General features: G+C 43.0%; 1 protein-coding gene across 2 annotated transcripts in view; it reads left to right on the top strand.

Moving 5' to 3' along the window:
• The window catches only part of LOC149310340 (zinc finger protein 395-like), a 50,080-nt gene that overhangs the window by 10,059 nt on the left and 17,901 nt on the right, over positions 1–22,120 (top strand). For both annotated transcript variants that reach the window (XM_089528748.1, XM_089528747.1), the window contains exons 2-4: positions 7,708–7,936; positions 12,457–12,758; positions 16,352–16,464. In XM_089528748.1, coding sequence (XP_089384874.1) covers positions 7,718–7,936; positions 12,457–12,758; positions 16,352–16,464 — 634 coding nt within the window. In that variant the 5' untranslated portion in view covers positions 7,708–7,717. The remainder of the gene's footprint in view (positions 1–7,707; positions 7,937–12,456; positions 12,759–16,351; positions 16,465–22,120) is intronic.

The following is a 22,120-nucleotide window of genomic DNA, read 5'->3' as shown; positions in this document are numbered from 1 at the left end:
TGAGGTGGCAAGTTCAGTTTTAACATGGTTGTTGGGGGACAAAGGCAGGAGGAAGGCTGTTGCCCAAAGCCAAGGAGAGGAGACAGCAAAGGAAGTTTAGAAACAGAAATAGCAGAATTGGAATATATCCACAGCAATGGGTTGAACAGAGATAATGGTTTCCTGGCACACTGCATACATTTCAGTATACCCCTCTGCCCTCCATCCTCTTGGGGGTGCCCTTGACCAGTTCATCACATCTCCTCTCTGGTTCTCATGCTACGTTCCAGTTATCATTCATATGGTTATCTACTCTCCTTGTGTAAAATGCATAATATACTGTATATATTCATGTATAAGTCTAGGAATTTAGGTTAAAAATTGACCCAAAAACCCTGAGTTGACTTATCCATGGGTCAATGTAAATACTGTACTTTAAATCATATATATATGTGCGCGTGCACACGCACACACACAAAATCATCCTTTGATGAAAGACAAGAGTTTAATCTGCCTTGAAAGCGCTTACCTCCTTCCATTGCTCATCCATCCAACCTTATGAGGGCAAATACAGTAGTGATGTCTAATGGAATTTTGTAAGTTCTTTGCCACTGTTTTCTTTGCGTCATCCTTTACATCCTTCATTTAAATGCCTCTAAGTTTTACTGTCTACTTATCCATGTGTCATATATTAAAACCCATCATTTTAGCCCCAAAACCTGCCCTTGACTTATACCTGAGGCTGACTTATAGGGGAGTATATACGGTACATGTTGCAAGCCTTTGAAGTTCCACCGGCTTCCTCATCAGGCAAAGTTGTTAAAATCATACTGCTGAAAAAAATATATATATGATGATGTTAGTTACAGGCCTGCATTTTGTTAAAATGTTGTTGCGGTTGTTCCGAGTTGAGATGGTGTGGAGGGAAATCCACACAGGCAGACCACCCCTCTTTCTGGCCATGTGGGCACTAAGAGACAAAGCAACTTAAAGTCCAGGAAATAAAATTTATATCCCATTAACCACATAGAAAAAACTCTCTTACTTTCAAACCCAGGTTGTCTCTGTCCTTTGTGAGGCTGCAAGCCCCTTTGCTAGGCAGAGAAGATTCAATTTCTCACAAAGCCTCCATGCTTTTGCATTAGGAAAGCTTTTAGAATTGTTGTTGTTAACTGCCCTGGAGTCGACCTGGACTCATCTCCAAGCCTCTCTGTCCTCAGTGCTCTGCTTAGGTCCTGTAGCTCCAGCCCCTGATTGAGTCCATCCATCTGGTGTGTGTTCTTCCTCTCTTTCTGCTACTCTCCACCTTTCCTAGCATTATTGTCTTTTCCAGCAAGTCATAAATCATAGAATCATATAGAGTTGGAAGATACCCCAAGGGCATTCCAGTCCAACCCCATTCTGCCATGCAGGAACTCTCAGTCAAGCGATGGCTACCCTAGCTCTGTTTGAAGACCTCCAAAGAAGGAGACTCCATCACTCTCCAAGGCTGTTTCTTCCACTGTCGAACAGCTCTTACTGTCAGGACGTTCCTCCTAATGTTTAGATGAAATCTGTTTTCCTGTAGCTTGCATCCATTGTCCCGTGTTCTAGTCTCTGGAGCAGCAGAAAACCAGCTTGCTCCATCCTCAATGTGACACCCCTTCAAATACTTAAACAGGGCCATCATATCACCTCTTAACCATCTCTTTTCCAGGCTAAACATACCCAGTTCCCTAAGTCACTCCTCATAAGGCATTGTTTCCAGACACTTTGCCATTTTGGTGGCCCTCCTTTGGACACATGGCTCCAGTTTCTCAACATGCTTTTTGAATTTTGGTCCCCAGAATTGGGCACAGTATTATCCCAGGTGAGGCTTGAACAAGGCAGAATAGAGTGGCACTATTAATTCCCTTGATCTAGACATTATACTTTTATTGATGCAGCCTAAAGTAGCATTGGCCTTTTAAGCTGGTGCATCACAATGTTGACCAGTGTTCAACCTGTGGTCTATTAGGACTCCTAGATCCCTTTCACATGTAGTCCTTCCTTCCCATGATGTGGCCAAAGTACAACAACCTCAGTTTAACCATCTTGGCTTCCAGGGAGAGTTCAGGCTTGACCCATTCCAGAATTCATTTGTTTGTCTTTTTGGCTGTCCAAGGATTCCTCAGCACTCTTCTCCAATACCACATTTCAGAAGAGTTTGTTTGCTTTGTATCCGCCTTCTTCACTGTCCAACTCTCATGTCCATACGTAGTGATGGGGAATACAATGGATAGCAAGTACATTTTGGATTGGCTTGCTCTAACTCTAGTGTTCAGTTGTATATCTTTACTCTTTAGGATCCTGCCTAGTTCTTTCATGGCTGCCGTTCCCATTCCGAATCTTTTTCTGATTTCATGGCTACAGTCTCCATTCTGATCCATGTTTGATCCAAGGTATGGGAAATCTTTAACTATTACGATTTCCTCATTGTCTAGGCAGAATTTATGTAGATCCTCTGTGGTCATTATTTTTGTTTTCTTCTGTTCAGCATTAAACCTGCCTTTGCACTTTCATCTTTGACCTTCCTTAGCAATTGTTCCAAGTCCATGATGTTTTCCGCTAGAAGTATAACATCATCCGCATATTTGAGATGGTTGGTATTCCTTCCTTCTATCTACACTCCTCATTCTTCTGAGTCTAAACTTGCTCTTCATATGATATTTTCAGCGTACAAGTTAAACAAGTAGGGCGATAAAGTGCAGCTTTGCCTAACCCTTTATCCATTGGGAACCATTCTCTTTCTCCATATTCTGTTCCAGCAGTCGCCTCTTGTCCTAAGTACAGATTTCTCATCAGGACTATACAGATGTGATGGCACTATATTTTAGAACACCTGCATTTATTTAGACTAAAGTATAATGGCACCTGGTGTGTTTTACCTAAAAGCTAAAATGTAGTGGCACTACTTTTTAGCTTTTAGGTAAAACACACCCAATGCAAAAAATGTTGAGCTAGGAACCTCAAGAATTCAAAGATAGAGCCTTGTTAGTTTGTAGAATTAGTATGTAGAGAGATCTTGTAGCACCTTTGGGACTAACTGAAAGAAAAAAGTTGGCTGCATGAGCTTCCCTAGACTTAAATCTACTTCCAAATGCATCTGAGGAAACATTTTGAAGATGCATTTGGAAGTAAACTTAAGTCTAGGAAAGCACATGCTGCCACCATCTTTCTTTCAGTTAGTCTCAAAGGTGCTACAAGATCTCTCTACATACTCAGATAGTTAAGTCTATGTTTTAAGCAATTTCACAAGAAAAATGTTGCAGAAGGTTGCAAAAGTGGGACCTGGGGGCCTCTCAAGACCCCCAGCCTGTGCGTTCCTTGCCCTAACCCTCGGTTTGCATGCTTTGCGTGCCTTCTGCCTCGTCTTTTCTCTCACTGCTTCCTATTGCACCCTCTCAAGCCCAACATGCCCATTTGCAGGCGCATTTCTGCCTCTGGGCGACCGTGCCACTCCCCCCTGGTCTCTGCAGCAGAATGCTGAGGATATCAGATCTCCGTTTTCCAGCTGCAGGCTTTCCTTCTGCTCTTCCTCGGCATTTTACTCCCTGGAGTTTCTGACTGTTAAGTCTTTCTCGGGATGTTTCTCTGCTCTTTAGGACTCGGGCCAGGAATGCACCAAGACCTTGCAAGCGGCCCGGCGACTTTAATTTTGCTAAATTTTGCTCTACCTTAACCCAGCCATGCTGTGCTGGCCGAGGGTGCTGGCTATTGTAGCCCAGTACATCTGGAGGGTGACAAAAACAGGAAGTTTCCTTAACAAATTTATACAATCATAGACTGTTAAGTCTTGGAAGGCCCCCCAAGGGCTTGTCCAACTCTCTACCATTCAGAGATACGCAACTAAAGCACTCCTGAGATGCCTATCCAACTTATTTTTGTTATTATAACTATATTATTTTATTCTGCGTTACATGTGTGTGTGTGTATATGTGGGGGTTCATTGTATTTTAATAGTATTTTAGTATTTTAGATCAATGCAGTAGTTACCAATGTTCTATTCTGTAACTGTTGTAAAGCACCATATACATAGATGGTACTATATAAATAATAATCATAATCATAATAACCTCCAAAGAAGGAGATTCCAACATCCTTTTGCACAGTCCATTCTGCTGCCGAACAGTCCTTATAGTAAAAAAAATAAGTGCTTCCTTAATACTTATGTGGAATATTCTTTTTTGCAGTTTGAATCCATAAGTTCTAGGATGTATCTTGTTCACTGTAGAAATAATGCAGTTTGACACTACTTTAACTGCCATGGTGCCATCCTACAGAAATCTGGGATTTGTAGTTTTTTGAGGCACCAGCCATTCTTTGACAGACAAGGCTAAAGACCTTGCAAAACTACAAATCCCAGGATTCTATAGCATGGTGCTACAGCACTTAAAAGTTGTCTTTTCCAGTGTTTCCATTATTGTCTTTTCCAGTGTTTCATGTCTTCTCATTATATGGCCAAAGTACATCAGTCTTAATTTTATCACCTTGGCTTCTAATAAGATCTCTGGCTTGAGCTGTTCCAAGACCAATCTGTCAAGACCTAGCAGCCTTTCTGGACCCTCCAGAGGCCATAGGGCTGCCTGACTCAGTAGTGGTGTTGGCTGTTGGCAGTGGTTGCACCTTTGGAGTTCAAGGGCCTTGGGGGATGGTGGTCTGGCCAAGCAGGGGAGAGCAAGACAGTTCACCCCACTGCACTGAGTGACACCAACCCTAGTGATGCCACTGATGTCCAGCCAGACCGCTGCTGCAGGAGACAGTGCGGCAACCTACGGAAGCCCTGTTCAGAGACTGGCACAGCTTCTGTGCCAAAGTAAATGGTAGAACCCCTCCCAGCAGCTGCTGCTGCTGAGGTGGACAGTGCCACGGTCTCCGGAGGGTCCATTCAGGGTCTGGCATGGCTGCTGGGCAAACAGAAAAGGGAGGTGACGCTCCTTGTCTCTCACCCACAGCCATGTAAGTCCTGCCAGGTGTACACCTTCTCTCTGAGGTGTCACTTGGTGCCAGGCTGACCACATGTCATAATTGCAAAGGAGGACAAAGCACTGCAAAATTTCGGACATTCAAGACAATTGTTGGACATTACCAAATACAATCACCCCTCCACATTTGCAGGGGTTAGGGGCCAAGGATCCCCATGAAAGTGGAAAAACCACAGATATATTACTTTCCCCAACGTGAACGATAGAAAGTCCTCTCCTACCAACAGCACCACCTGTAACTCTCTTTCCAACCTTGAAACCCATAGCAGCAGCTACAAAGTCGTGAATAGTCAAAACTGCGAATCTGAAACCCGCGAATGTGGAGGGGCCACTATAAAAGTTAGAAACACTCAAATACAGTCAGCTCTTCATATTCAAATGGGTTCTATTCCAGGTTCCTCTGCCACGGATAAGAAAAAAACTAGGACCTTAAGTCCCATTGTCCTCAGTGGCACTTGACATGTGCACCGCCATTGAGAACAAGGGTTTGCCGTCTGCGGATACGGGTAGCGAGAGCCCACTGCAAATGTAAATTCATACTTCTTAGTCGTGCTCACAGTGGAGGACATTTTGAAATTCCTCCTGGACAAATGGTTGAAACATAGGACATGTCCTGGAAAGAAAAGGACGTCTGGCCACGTTGCCCGGTGCGATCCGCACCCCCCATGCCCCTGTAGTGATGCCTCTGGAGAAGCCCAGCGATCCATAACAAGTCTTCAGACAAAAGGCAGCTGTAAGAGAAAGCTTTCGATTTCTAAAAATACAGTGCTGGAATCTGAGCCGGCCAAACAGAGACACTCTCCACCAGAAGTCCCGTCCCTTAACCCTAAAATGCGAATCCAAGCAGGCATGATATTCCCATTGGGATGTGGTTGCAACAGTTTGGCCAAGGGTTCTTGGAGGAGAAAAGAAGGGAAGCTTCCCCCCCCTCCGATGCAAATTTACAGCGCTGTTTGCACAATGCGTCCGAGTAGAAGTAGTCGTTTATTTTGTACGAACCAGGCAGACAATAAAAACAACAGCAGACATGTACCCAGTCGAGGAGGATGGTAGGCAAGCTAAACCCCAAAGCCCACGCGTCTCCCCCAAGGGAGATCCCTGGCAGGAAATTGCAGCCCTGAAACCCAGGGCCAACCTTTTGAAAACCGGATAAGCCAGTGCGGTGTAAACAAGAAAGCTGAAGTCAGCCCGTTGCTGTTTTTAAAACCTACAACCAGTAGCAGCAGGCGTGTACGATCTATATTTTAATTTCTTTCTTTTTTAAAAAATTATTAAAATATTTATATCTCACCCTACATCCAAGGATCGTAGCATAAACTAAAATCGCTTTAGGCAATTTGAAACAACATCAGTAACTTTCCAAGCCTAAAAGCATATTTAATCATCCTCCATCACTTTAAACAAGGCAGTTCAAAACCAATTAAAAATAATAATGCCAACCTCAGCATATTTGCAAGTTGGAGAAAATCGATTAGGCCCCAAAGGCTCCGATGTCAGGTGTACATTTTAGAGTCCATATAACACCGGTTCTCCAAGAACTACACTGGCTTCCACTTGGGCTGCATCCACACTGCAGAAATAATCTGGTTTGACACCATTTGGCTCAAAGCACAAAATTATTTTAAAATATTGTGTATAACGTTATCTTCAGGCTATGGGTATATGAAATAAATGAATATTGTGTTTAGACTGGGTCCCATATCCAGAATATCTAATTATGTACATACATGCAAATATAGGTATTCCAAAATAAAATAAAAATTCCAAAATCCCAAACACCTCTGGTCCCAAACGGACACAGTAGAAATCTCACAGATATTATGCAGCTCTTGCATTTGAAGATACTAATTTTTGAATAAGTACAGTAGTTGATAAGTTTTGCAGAGGTAATTCAATGGAATCTGGGGTGTAGCAAGTTCACCATAAGAATATTGCAGCCTAAAAGGATTTCCCCCCAAATTTCTAACATTGCAAAAAATGATACACTGCAAACTTTTCACACCTTTGTGTTGTGTTAGCATTCTCTTGGCCACTTTGCCTGCTGCTTTTCTTTATGTGCCTAAACTCCATTTCTGAATGCCCCATTGGAGTTTTAAGTTACTGCAGTCAGTGACGTAGCCTGGACCCCCCCCCCCCTTCTGAAGCTGCCTGTGCCGCTGTGCCCAAGCCCCCCCTTTCCCAAAATCCTGGCTACATCCCTGCTGCAATGCTTGAAATTTGGGGATTGAAAGAAAATTTCATTGGGAGGCAGATTTCCACTGTGTGTCTCTGGGGAGATGTCCTCTTTTTATGGCCTCCACCCAATAGCTAGTGGTATAGTGGTTTGAGCATTAGACTCCGACTCTGGAGACCAGGGTTCAAATCCATGGAACCCCACTAGGTGACCTTGGGCAAGTCACACTCTCTCAGCCTCAGAGGATGGCAATGGCAAACCCCTCTGAAGAAACTTGCCAAGAATACCCCAAGATAGGTTCACCTTAGGGTCTCCATAAGTCATAAATGACTTGATGGCAACAACAACAGGACCAAAAGTTTGATTTTCCAAGTTTGAACCTGTAATTGTGGCCATGGAGGAAAGAAGGACATCCATGTTATTGTAACCATTCACCATGTGTTGGCAGGACTGGGTGTGCCTGCCAACACTTTTGGGGGGTTGAGGGCTTCCTGGTGCCCCACACCCAGCTTCTAAGAGGTAACGCTTTTCATTTTTCTTTTCTTCTTGCAGCGTGTCTGAGATGGCGACTGTGCTGTCGAGGAGGCTGGGGAAGCGTTCCCTGCTGGGCGCCCGCATTTCCGCTCCTCCTTTGCTTGGGGAGGGGGTGCTTGTGCCAGCCCAGGCCTTGCACCCGGATCACCACGACAAGGGCTCCCCGCCTCTTGTTCCATATGAGGAGCACGGAGATGGCCCTACGGATCAACACCAGAACTGGCCAGCGCTGCTCCCAGGCCAAAAGGTATGGCACGGATATGTTTTAGGAGGTGTTACAGGGCTTGTCTGCCAGACACTCTGGGCTGCTCCCAGAGTATTCTGGCCCCGAATTCGGTGAACAATAGGTGGCCGCCTTTGCATACGGTCTACAGCTGGCACCACCATTGCAGGTTAGAGTTGCTCTGAGGTCAGAATGAGGTGCCTAGCATTGAATTGACCTCTGAGCGACTGGGCAGGGATGCTTGCAGGGATGGCGTGGAAAGTGAGCAGGCTACTGTCACTGCATATCAAAACCTTAGAGCAAAAGGTAAGTCTTTTTAATGCGGGGCAAGAGGTGGAAATCCCAAATTAGGTCTGGGTATTGTGTGAATAGCCTGGACCTGATTCAGGACTTAGGGCCTGTGGTGGTTGTAATTGTTACTACTTACAGTATACTATTACAGGGGACCCCCCCCCCCGCCAACCGTGGGCTTGCCATCTGTGGATTTCAGCGAATGTGCAGGGACCATTATAATTCTATGCTTTGTCAAGTCTTCATTTAATACTCAACACTGACACATGTTGCTGCAATCGAATAAACTTTATTAATGGTAAATGATGCAGCAGATGATACAGAGGCGAGGTGCATCTCAGCCCTTTCGCATTGTGGTCTGGCATCCACACTGCAGAAATAATCCAGTTGGGCACCGTTTTAACTGCCATGGCTCAATAGTATGCAGTTTTGGGATTTGTAGTTTGTTGTGGCACCATTTCTGCCTGACCTGGGAGACCCTTTCAGTAGCAATTCTACTATCAGCTTGGTCTTTTGTGTTACTGGAGCACACAATGCTACATTATGCAACAAAGGGGTCTGCAATCAAGTGGTGTAGGGCTGGGACTGATTGTGCAAAGGGATCCGGTATCCTTTTGGTGGACTGTTTTTGCAGGACAGCTTTGGCTTCTGAGGTTTCAGTGGCACTCTGTGCAACCTGGGAAGGCGTATCTTTATCCGGAGACGGCAGTCTGTAGAACAGAGTCTGTTTGAAACCGCTCACCCATAAGCCCAGAATAACCAGCGGCCAAAAATATTTGGGAGCCGTATGAAATAAAAATAGCCCCTGGACGTCTGGCCAAGTTGAAATGGGCCTCCTCTCTCCTCCATACTGATCAGAAAAGTTACGTTTTCTTTTTTCTTTGGATGACAACTCCCAGCATGGGAATGCTGGCTGGGGGGGGGATTCTGGAAATTGTCATCCAAAAAAAAGTAACGTTTCCAAGCATTCTCCGCTTTCAAAAGATGTGCAAAGTTGGGGTTGGCAGCAGGCTGCTCTCTGGTGCCTGCCAACGACAGCTTTTGTTGGGGAAGATTAAGTTTGTTAAATTAGGACCAGTGCCAACATTGCAAAATAAAATAGAATAGAATAAAATAATCACAGCCACCAAACAAGAAATAGGGGCAGGATTTCAGCTAAACTTTTGATAGATTTATACCTTGCACTCTCACACCTCCCCTGTAACCCTTTCTGTTAAGAAGACTCTGGATTTCTAGTGCTGGCAGTGGGTTGGACTAGATGATCCTTGGGTTCCCCTCCACCTATTTGGTTCTGTAATTGCTGAAGGTGGACTTTGCTAAAAGACCTCCGTGGTGCCTCTTTCCAGTTACGGGCCTCTCTGTACCTGTCCATTTTATTCCTATTCTCCATTTTTCAGAGTCCAGAGGAAACAGTTGTTTTTGCTTGGACTACAGCTCCCAGTGTCCCCAGTCAGCTGGGTCTTGTTGTCCTCTGCTCTGCTGAAACGACTTAGTTTTGTATTTATTTATTTGATTTATACTCTGCCTTTCTCCTAATAAGTGATTTATAATGTAAGATAAAACAAAATATAGGTCGAGTCCACCTTATCCGGAATTCCAGAATCTGAAATACTGTACTTTGAAAACCAAGCTTTTTTGGTGGCTGTAATAGTGGCACCTTTGCTTTCTGGTGGTTCATCATACACAAACTTTGCTCCATGCCAAAAATTATGAAAAAATATTGTGTAAAATGAATCTTCAGGCTATATGTATAATAAGATGTATATGAAACATAAATGAATTTTGGGTGTCACGCTGAGAGAGGATGACTCAACAACGGTTTTCCATGGTTGAGCAGGGGTTCAAACCCTGTCCTAGTCCAACACTCAAACCATGACACCTCCCTGGCTCTCAGTAAAAAGTGTTCACAAGTTTGCTATTGAGGCTGTGAGAGTGTGACTTGCCCAGGGTCACACAGAGGGTTTCATCTGAACCCTGGTCTCCCAGAGTCCTAGTCCAATGCTCAAACCATGACACCACCCTCAGTAAAAATTTATTCAGAAATTGCCATTGCCTTCTTCTGAAGCTGAGACAGGGTGACTTTCCAAGTGTCATCCAATGGGTTTCCATTGCTCATTGAGGATTCGAACCCTGGTCTCCTGGCATCCTAGTCCAGCTCTCAAACCACGACACCACTCTGCTACTCTACTATTGAAATATATCCCCTTAATTAAGGTTGCATCTGCTCTGTAGAAATAATGCAGTTTGATAACCACTTTAACTGCCAAGGCTCCATCCTACAGAATCCCAGGATTTGCAGTTTGGTGAAGTGCCAGCACTTTTTGGCATAAAAGGCCAAAAACCTTGGAAACTACAAATCCTAGGATTTCCTAGGATGGAGCTACAGCACTTAAAGAGGTGTCAAACTGCATTATTTGTACAGCGTAGATGCACCCCAAGTGTGCTGTGTCTCTCCTTTTTGTGGGTGGTTCAGTCTGTCTCTGCTTTCCATATGGTAAAGAGAGTTCCCCTATAAATAGCCTCCAAGAATAACTAGCCCAAGTGTGAGAGCCTCAACGCAGATACAATTACGGGAATAAAAATAGACTTTGGGGCGTTAGGCAATCGTTCTATATCCTATTAGGCCATCGTCCCGGAGAGCAAAGGCCCCGGGGAACCTGACCTCTCTGTGGGGCAGGAGAGAAATTGCTGGCTGGAGGTATGGATGCACTCCTCTTTGGCCAATCACTGGGTTAGTGGGATGGTGAGTCCGTTCTGGGCTTTGGTCCGAACTTGAAAATAGCTCTCCAAATTGCTGCATTTGTTCTGGTGGCATTTGCCACCGGGGATGACTCCTTTCACGTTTAAAAGCACACCAGTGACATTGTGTATCAATTCCGACTGGTAGTCTGAACTTTATGTAAACTATCCTAGTTTTTGCACCTATTAGGAAGCACAGTAGGAACAAACATTTTGGAGAGAACCTTCAAATTTTGTACTAAAACCCAAAGCAGATCCACCATTCCACTCACACGGAAGCCACCAGTTGCTGGTTGCTACTAGTTAATAATCATAAGCCTAAGCATAATCATTTATTATTAGTATTGTTTACCACATGTTGAGTATCCCATATCCAGATATCTAAGGCTGCATCCGCACTGCAAAAATAATCCAGTTTCACACTACTTTTAACTGCCATATCTAAATGCTATGGAATTCAGGGAATTGTATCTTTTTGTAGCACCAGAGCTTTCTGACAGAGGAGGCTAAATGTCTCACAAAACTACGAACCCCAGAATTCCATAGCATTGAGCTGTGTTCCACCTTTGCTTTCTGATGGTTCAGCATACATAAACTTTGTTTCATGCACAAAATTATTTAAAATATCATGTATAAAATTACCTTCAGGCAGTGTGCATAAGGTGTACACAAAATTCATTTTGTGTTTGGACTTGGGTCCCATCTCCAAGATATCTCATTATTTTATTTATTTATTTCATTTGTATGCCTCCTTTCTCCCAAAAAGAGACCTAAGGAGGCTCACAAGATAAAAACACTTTAAAAACAATTTAAAAAGAAACAATTAAAACTACCCAGTTAAAACAGTATAAAATTAAGATTTTGTGTATGCACATATTCAAGAATACAGAAAAATCCATAATCCAAAACACTTCTGGTCCCAAACATTTCAGATAATAAAGACTCAGTGTACCCCAACATCCAAAATTGTCTATGAGAGGCTGAGACAGTGACATCAGAACCGTTTTGAATTTTGGAGTTTTTCAGATTTGGCAAAAAAATTCCAAATCCCTTGTGAAACTACAAACCTCAAGATATTCCTTAAGATGGAGCCACACCAAGCAAGATTGTACTGAAATTTTGTAATGTGAAAGAGGCCAGAGGTAAAGATTTCTCTGACTGTGGCTACGGCCGGTATCTTTGCCAAGAGGTGCCTGAATTTTTGCCACACAGATTTGCAGCCAGTCCTGTAAAATGGAGTCTTGGGCTGCATCTGCACTGTACAAATAATCCAGTTTGACACTACTTGAACCACCAAGACTTGATGCTATGGAATCCTAGGATTTGTAGTTTATTGTGCCCCCAGACCTCTCTGACAAAGAAGGCTAAATGTCTCATACTACAAACACCAAATTTCATAGCATGGAGCCATGGCAGCTAAAGTGGTATCAAACTGGATTATTTCTGCAATGCAGATGCAGCCTTAGTGGAAGACTGGAATGTTCCCTTTCTCATTTCCATCAGTCTCTTTGCAGGTGTGCTTCTTTTGCAATGAGCAAGAGAAAACTGGATTGGTGGAGCACCACGACAGCGACAGCAATGAAGTGAAAGTTTTGCTCCCAGAACAGGGATTTTCTGTCTGCAGAAAAGCCGAGGAAGTGAGGTTGACTAATGCCCAGGTGTTGCCTCGCCCGCCTCTGGAAATGGAGCACAGCATGCATGCGGCAGCGGGCTTTGATGCCATGGCCATGGCCATGGAAGATTGCCCGACTTCGACAGCTGACGCCGTGGCATCTGCTCTGAGATCCGTGTCTCAGAATATCGACGTACCTAAAAGGTGAGGGGTTTGGATTGCTTGGTGGGTTGTTAACCTTTTTAGGCTGCATCCGCACTGCAGAAATAATCCAGTTTGACACCGCTTTCACTGCCATGGGTTAATACTACAGATTTTTGGGAATTGCCATTTTGTGAGACATTTAGCCTTCTCTGTCAAGAGAGCTATGGTATCATGGCAAACTACAATTTGTCACTCTGAGAGCCTTTGTGGATGAAGAGCGGGCTATAAATACTCTAAATAAATAAATAAATAAATAAATAAATAAGTAAATACAATTCCCAGAATTCTCTAGCACTGAGTCATGGCAGTTGTTGTTGTTATATTTATTTGTACCCCTCATTACCTTCAAAATTGGGACTTGAAGTGGCTTAAATTCTAAAAACACAGTACAGTTATAAACTTATAAAAGTGACAATTAAAATGGAATTAAAACTATTATGATATTAACTCAGATCAATTGTTTAAAAATAGAATACTATTCAAAAAGAGAAAAGCACTGAAACACCATATACTTTAAAATAATACAACAGTAAGACTAGTTGAATGAAAAATGAAGTTGCAACAGGCTTGATCTTTAGTTGGCAGTGAAAGTAGTGTCAACCTGGATTATTTCTGCAGGGCGGATGCAGCCTCAAAAGACTTGTTTCTGTTTTTGCTGTGTACCTTCAAGACATTTCTGACTTAAGGCAAGCCTATCCTTGGCAAGATTTTCTTTGCAAGGTTTATTTAAAAGAAGTTTGCCATTGTCTTCCTCTAAGGCTGAGAGAGTGGGACTTTTGCCCAAATTCACTTAGTGGGATTCCATGACTGAGTGGGGATTCAAACCCTAGTCTCCCAGAGTCCTAATCCCAACAGTCAAAGCATTACACCAGGCTGGCACCTGTCATCCATGCTACTCTGATACATGGCTACCCTATTCTGTTTGTCCAGAGCTTTCAGACGGAGAACGCTGAATATCTCACAAAGCTACAGATCCCAGGATTCCATAGCATGGAGCCATGGCAGTTGAAGCAGTGTCAAACTGCATTGTTTCTACAGTACAGATGCAGCCTTGGATGAACCTACCAAGGGGTTTTCTTATTAAGGTTTATTATTCAAAGGAGGTTTTGCCTTTGCCTTCCTCTTACACTGAGAAAATATGACTTGCCCAAAGTCACCCAGTGGGTTTCCATGGCTGTACAGCGATTTGAACCCTAGTCTCCCAGGGTCATAATCCAACACTCAAGCCACTACACCACACTGTCTCTGTCTTCAAGTTGACTCTGACTCCATGGATTGAAGCAATGGCAGTTAAACATGTGTCAAACTGCATTAATTCTGCAGTGCAGATACACCCCAAGTTTGGCTTCTCCATTTGAAGTTGCAGAGCACTCCAGGAGACGCAGTTCATCTTTTTATTGGCCGGAAAAAGGATGGTCCTGGAAGTTTGCAAGGGGTCAAGAGTGCCCCCCCCCAAAAAAAAACACCAGGGTTTGGGGGGGCATCACATTTCCTCCCGCCATGATGGACAAACAGTAGACCCTTGCTATCTGCTGGGATTTGATTTAAGGACAGGATAACCAGATGTCATGAATGCAACGAAGGACAAGGCACTGCAAAATGTAGGTCATTACCCAATTAAAGTTAAAAGCACTGATATAAATACAAATTCATGCTTTTTAGTTGTGCTCAAAATGAAGGTCATTTTGAAATTCCTCCTGGCCAGGAGGTTGAAATATAAAACATGTTCTGGGTCGCCTGTTCTAGGATCTCTTGTGGATACCAAAATCCACAGATGTTCAAGTCCCATTATATACAATGGCATAGTAAAATGGCATCCCTTATATCAAATGACAAAATCAGGGTTTGCTTTTTGGAATGTATATATTTTAAAAACATTTTCAAACTGTGCATGGTTGAATCTGTGGATGGTTGAATCTTTGGATACAGAGGGCTGACTGTAGATGTTCCTCAACTCTCTAATACAACCAAAGTGCCATCTTTAAAATCAGCCGTGGAAGGCTATATATATACATGTATTTTAAAATCTTGACATTTGGGTACTTGATGTTCTGAATTGCTGCTCATGAAGGGTTGCCTGGAGTAGCTTGTTTAAATAATTTATTATGCTAAAAGCGCCTTTTATAGCTCCTTCTCCCAGAGAAGCAAGGCAACGGGAGTTCCTAGCCGAGAACAAAATTCAGGCTGCAACGAATCATCGGAGAAAAGACGCCTGGACTTTCCTTGACCTTGCTGGTTGCAAGTGTCTTTCGGCGCTTGTTAAAAGTTGACGGTTTTAATCGGAAATGCTTTATCGGCTGAGTTTTAATAATGAATTTGTGCCTCGGGGTTGTGATAATTTGGTAGCGCTGTAGTGGAACATGTCTGACGTGGTTCCATTAAAACAAGCATGTAACGCTATAGGTGGAGCTGGAATCCAGGTCTCTTAGGAGGTCGTTTTTCTTTTGTCGCTTGAACGTTACGAAGCCGTATCTCCTTGTATAAAAAATTAGGGTTTTAAGATTACCTGGAGAACCTTCTCTTTGTCCCACCACCTTCCTAGGCTTGTTTGGTGGGAACAAAAGAGAGGGCTTTCTGGGTTGCTGCTCCCAGGCTTTGGAAGTCCCTCTCCAGGGAGGCCGGGATGGCCCCATCCTTGCTGTCCTTGTGGCAGCAGGTTAAAACATTTTTGTACCTACTATAATAGACAAAGAATAAAAAAAACCCACGGTAAGATACTATTTTATATGATAATAGCAGCAAGGACTATATATGCCAGAAGATGGAAAGGTAAAGAAAGCCCAAATGTAACAGAATGGCTATGGAAAATGTTCAATTATGTAGAGAGAAATAAGCTAAAAAATTTGAATAGGAATAAATCAATAGATAGATTTAAGAAAGAATGGTTAGGAATCATAGGTTTTATGAAGACAACTTTGAGGAAAAACAATAATATAACATAGTTTTTCATGGGTTTTTGGGGCTATGTGGCTACGTTCCAGAAGAGTTTATTCCTGATGTTTCAGCTGGCACCTTCAGAGAATGCTGGCATATATACTGTGTGACCCTGGGTAGGGAGAAGTGATTTCCATGTTAATCTGTGTATTGTTCTGTTGAAATGTCAGGAAGAAACTCTTCCAGAACCCTGGTCTCCAGAGTCATAATCCAGCATTCAAACCATTGCATCACACTGGGTCCATACATTTTATAGCCCCACTGTATGTAAAGGTACTTTAGCATCCATGGATATCCATGGGGGCCCTGGAACCAAACTCCACTGCATACCAAAGGCACAATTTATATGATTTTTCAATTCATTTTTTAAAAAAATTTGTGGCATTTTTAATCTGCATTGTTTTAAAATGTTGTTAGCCACCTTGGGTCACATGGAGTCTCCTGCCTTGAAAGTCTTTAAACAGAGGTTGAATGGCCATCTGTCAGGGATGCTTTGATTGTGATTTCCTGCATGGCAGGGGGTTGGACTTGATGGCCCTTGCAATCTCTTCCAACTCTATGATTATATGATTCTATGATTCTATTGGGAGAAAGGTGGGATATAAATGTATAAAATAATGACAATAATCATTTCTCTTCTGCCTGGTCTCCCATGATAGGAAATCAGATGCTGCAGTGGAAATGGATGAGATGATGGCTGCCATGGTCTTGACCAGTTTATCCTGCAGCCCTGTGGTACAGAGTCCACCCAACAGTGATGCCAGCATCCCAGGTAAGTTTGCTGGACCCTGTTTTTGATGAATGGGAAGAATAATTTGAAAAACAGTCTAGATTCATTGTGCTGGTGGTATAATCTGTCCAAATGACTATAGATCTATCTGTATGCAAAGGGATCTTGTAGCACTTTTGAGACTAACTGTGTAGAAGGAGTTGTAGCATAAGCTTTTGTAGACCTGGGCTTACTTCCTCAGATGCAAGATCTATCATTCTGTCTGCCTGTCCATCCATGCACCCACCTATCCACCCATCCAGTCCAATGCAATTTTAGCCTGCATCAGCAGGAGTGTAGTATCCAGATCAAGAGATGCAGTTGTGCTGCTCTACTCAGCTTTGGTCAGACCTCACCTGGAATCCTGTGTCCTGTTCTGGGCACCACAATTCAAAAAGGATATTGACAAGTTGGAACATGTTTAGAGGAGGGCAACCAAAAGGGTAAGGGGTCTGGAAAGCCCTATTAGGAATAGCTTAAAGAGCTGAGAATATTCAGCTTGAAGAAGAGAAGCCCAAGAGGTGACATGATGGCCGTGTTTAAATATTTGAAGGGATGTCATATTGAGGATGGAGCAAACTTATTTTCTCCTGCTCCAGAGACAGAAACACAGAGCAATGGATTCACACTACAGGAAAAGAAATTCCACTTCAATATTAGGAGAACTTCCTGACAGCAAGAGCTGTTCCACAATGGAATAGGCTGCCTTGGCGGTTGGTGGATTCTCCATCTTGGGAGATCTTTAAACAGAGGCTGGATCACCCTCTTGCTCTTGGTTTGACAGTGTGTTCTGCATTGCTGGGGTTCACCTAGATGCCCGTTCTGGTTCCTTCCAGCCCATGATTCTATGATTCTGCCTACCTATTGAGGTTGCCACGTTGGATGAAAGACAGGGGCTCCAGTACCTTTAATCCTTAACAGATCTTGGAGTAGGTAACCCAAAGCTCCATCAAGTGGGATAAAGGACCTGTCACACCATCCAAACTGAATTTTCAGCCACTATGGCTTTTACCTCACTGGTGGAGAGTGGGGTGTGCATGGACTAGCAGTGACAAGAACAGACCTGGGGGCTCTTCCACACCCCCAGATCCTCACCAGTGAGGAAATAGCAGTGTTGGGAGGGGACAGATATAAATTATGGGAAAGGTTTTTGGGGTGGAATTACCATATGTGTGTATGCACCCAGCCAAACTTACTTCTGTTTCTGGAGTCTTCTAGGGTAGGGGTATACAGTCTGGAGTAGTTCCGTTTTTGTGTGTCTAAAACTCCCAGAATCATCCATCCAGCCATTGGATTTGTATTTCCATCATGGGAGTTATACTCCAAAAAACTAGGTTTTCTAGGCTCTGGGTAGAAGAGAGATCTGGAACTGCTGATAGATTTCTGAATGCTATGCAATAGCTTTGCAAGACTTTCCTAATTCCTGTGGCCTGTTCACATTACATGGCTATAGTGCTGTGATTCCACTTTAATTGCCATAATTCCATCTGGTGGAATCATGGGATTTGTAGTTTTGGGGGAAGCACTGAAGTTGTCTGGCTGAGAACGCAAAAGGCATCTTCCTAAGCTGCAAATCCTAGGAGTCCGTAAAATGGAATTCCATGGTTGTGAAAGTGGAATCATAGCTATAAATTACGACTATAATTCTAAGATATAGCTATAATTCTATATGGCTATAATTATAACTATTATAATTCTTTAGTGTGACTGGGCCCCCAGTTATTGCACAAGAGGGCACAAACCGAATGATGCATCCTCTTTCCTTCCCAACCTTAATAGCATTCCTGAAATGGCCACCAGTTATTCTTTGCACGTGCCTCTTTGCCTTCCAGCATTTTACTTCCCCCTTTCTTTCTTGCCAGTTGTAATCTTGTTTTGCCAAAATCCCAAACTACATGAAGGAGTCGGTGAGGTGCTTTCCTTGCTGAAGCAAAGACGGCTGTGAGTCAAGTCCCTTGAGAGCTGCTGTGCTTTGTAACCCCACTCCCACCAATCCACTCTATCCCCCACCATCCCCACCCCTTTTCTGCTGTTGGACAGCTGCAGAAGAGGCAGCTGGCTGGAGGTGAGGACCATGTCTGCATTCCCAGAGAGAGATTGAGAGAAAGAGAGTATGAACGTGTAACCCAACCGCCCGGCTGCTGTTTCGAGTTGGATGCACAGACCTGTTACGGAATGACTGGAGGTCCGGGAGCATCAGGAGGGAGCTTTATTTAGAGGAACTTCCCCAGAGTCACGTTGGACCTTGTGTGCGCGCATATCTGTGACTAAAAATAGGGCGCATGCAGCGTGGGAAATGCGAGAACTCTGTTTAGCAGCAAGCTGGTTTGGCTGTGAAGGTGTGGAAAAAGACATCTAGAGCAGGGTTAAGAAATGGCTGGCTAGGAGATGGTTTGGGACTATAGCTCCCATCAGCCCCAGACAGAGGATGGGAGTTGCAGACCAGCAAAATCTGAAAGCCAATGTGGCATAGTGGTTGAGCGTTGGACTATGACTCTGGAGGCCAGGGTTCGAATCCTCATGAGCCCTGAAAAACACAGGGTGATCTTGGACAAGTCACACTCTCTCAGCGTCAGAGGAATGTAATGGCAAATCTCCTCTGGAGAAATTCTTCCAAGAAAACCCTATGATGGTCTCGCCTTAAGTGCCGCCATAAGACATAAATGACTTGAAGGCACACAGTAACAACAACAAAAGGGCGTTTTGTGTCCTTGCATGGAAGCTGGTCTGGGACTGAGGGGAGGCTTACTTTCCTATTACTATTCACCACTCTCCCCTCAACACACTCCAGAACACTCAGAGCACAATTGCACAAATGTCTATTCAGAACAAAACATGTTTTGTTCAGTGGGGCTTCTTCCAGGTATGTGTGTCTGTGGCCATGGTCTTATTGTATTACAGTCGTTCAGTGCAGATGCTTGATTTAGATATCACACGGAGCACAGTTTCAGCTAAATTTATGGCAGCACTGAAGCGAGAAGCTGAAATCCTGCTGGTATCTTACACCTCTGTAAGTTCCTTTGTATAAGTGGTTGTACTTTTGGGGCTGTTGTGTAGCAGATAATATATTCATGTCATGGTCATAGAAGCAGAATATTGGAATTCAGAAATTCGGCAGGTCCAAAATGCTGCAGCCAGGCTGTGGACCAGGGGTGGTTAAAGCGAACATATAGCTTACCCCTTGAAACTGGGCAGAATTCAAAGTGCTGGTTATGACCTTTAAAGCCCTACACAACTTCATTGTTATTAATCACCTTTAAGTTGATTCCAACTCATGACAAACCATGTGGATGAGACATCTCCAAATCACCCTGTTCTCAACAGCTCTGCTCTGGTCTTGCAAATTCATACCCGTGGCCTCCATCATAGAGTCCATCCGTTTAGTGTGCAGTCTTCCTCTCTTTCTACATCTCTCTACCTTTCCTAGCATTATTGTTTTCTCCAGTGAGTCATGCCTTCTCATTGCAAGGCCAAAGTACGACAACCTCAACTTTATAATCTTCGCTTCCAGGGAGATTTCCAGCCTCATCTGTTCAAGTATCCATTTGTTTGTCTTTTTGGTGGTCCACAGTATCCTCAGCACTCTTCTCCAGCATCACATCACAAATGAGTCTCTTTTCTTTTTATCTGTATTCTTCACCGTCCAGCTGTCACATCTGTACAAGGTACACTGGTGGGCTTCCTGTTGGGCATTTGCCTGGCCACTGTGAGAACAAAATACTGGACTGGAGAGGTCTTTGGTGGTTCTTTCTTACACTTTGTATTGATTCCCTGCAGAAACCGATTCCATTCCATTTCTATTTTTTCTTGCCATATCATGGAAATGCCATCTATAAATCTCCAGTGCTTATTCTGTGCACAGAATAGATTATTAAAAGAGCAAATATGTTCCTGGCACCAAGAGCCGTCTAGCCAGCAAAGGGATGGTGAGTTGGAAGATGCCCCCGTCTCCCTGTCTGTTTCATGAACAGTTTAAGGACAGGTGGGGATTTATCGACCATGCTTTCATCATTTGGCAGGAGAACTAGAGACAACTCCCAACATATTGAAATGAGCTGGGCTATTTTTTAGACAGTAATAGTCAAACTGGGGAATTATCTGGAAGCATTTGGATTATGCATGGACAGCCACAATATTTTCATTGTACATAACTCAGTTATCAACTCCTATCCACTACTCTTAGAGATACAGGTTGAGCATGCCTTATCTGGAATTCCAAAATCCTCCAGAATTGTCTACATTGATGGCTGAGATTAGGATGATGATGATGACGACAATTATTATTATTATTATTATTATTATTATTATTATTTCTTACTCGCTTCTCCCCATGGGTCAAGATAGTGACACTTTTGCTTTCTGATGTTTCAGCCTATGCAAACATTGTTATTATTTTATTATTATTATTATTATTATTATTATTATTTTCTTTTCTTATATCCTGCTTTTCTCCCAATATAGGGACTCAAGGCAGTAAACAAGTATAAAACAATATACAGTGCGCCCTTGCCTTACACGGGGGATCCATTCTGGACCCCTCCGCCTAGGGCAAATAGCGCGTATGCTTGAGCCCCATTGAAAATAATGGAGCTCGTGCATGACATGTGGGATGGTGCATTCACCACGGGTGGGCACGCCATTGCAACCCCATCGTGTGGCTTTCAGCATAAGCCGAAAGCTGTGTAAAAGGTGCCCGTGTATGATGCGGTTGCACTGTAATAATATATAAAATTTAAAAAACAATTAAACAATTTTAAGGATTAAAACAGGTTTAAATTAAAATATACATTAAAATACCATTAAAATTTGGGTAGCCCAGCATTAAAAACCCAGTCTTTCTCCACTTAATAGGCCTGACTGTTGTTTCATGCACCAAATTATTATAAAATATTATATGCATAGGGCGTAAGCAAGACAGAAATGAGGTTCTTATTTAGACTTGGGGCCCATATCCAGGCTGTCTCATTATGTCTATGCAAATATTCCAGATTCTGACATCTGAAGCACTCTGTTCCCAAGCATTTTGGATAATTTTTCATCATTCAACTTGAATGAACAAGATTAATCACCACTGAAGGCTTGGGAATGATCGCTTGTGTTCTTCTGCCACCCATCAAACTGCCATCCCCATCCTGAAATTTTTAATAAATTAATTGGGGATAAGCATTGCATAAACAGTATTCCGGTTAAAAGCCACTGTTTCATATTAAGGAAAATCTTCATCCACTGTTCTCTTTCTCTTCTTCATTTATCCTTATCCTCATTCAAGATATTCTTGCTTCCTGCATGAAAGAAATCCCGTATGCTTGCAAAGTAACCTAGATTCCTGTAGACTGCATGAGAATATGAATTTTTAAAAAATAGGTTTGCTTCTTCCCATACTGCATTCTGCTTTTACTGCTCAGATACATAGAGGGACAGAACTTGGAAATGTTATTCAACTTATCATTCAAATTGTTACTTGCTACTCATGGTTAGTTATTTATGTATAGGGTTATTGCTGCTAATTACAAAAACCACTAAAAATGTCCCCAAATTGCTACTTTTTCAAATTCTGCTAAAAACTGACATTTTTGGAAAAATGAGCAAATGGTAATGTTTATGGACATCTGGTTAGAATGTCAAAAAGCAACTAAGTCAATCCTTTTCGCAAAAAAAT

The sequence above is a fragment of the Sceloporus occidentalis genome, unplaced genomic scaffold (assembly GCF_023333645.1).
Source record: "Sceloporus occidentalis isolate IW3139 unplaced genomic scaffold, rSceOcc1.0.p SCAF_6, whole genome shotgun sequence".
NCBI classification, from domain to species: domain Eukaryota; kingdom Metazoa; phylum Chordata; class Lepidosauria; order Squamata; family Phrynosomatidae; genus Sceloporus; species Sceloporus occidentalis.
Note: the sequence above shows the minus strand (reverse complement) of the source record. Positions and strands in the feature narration are given on the sequence as shown.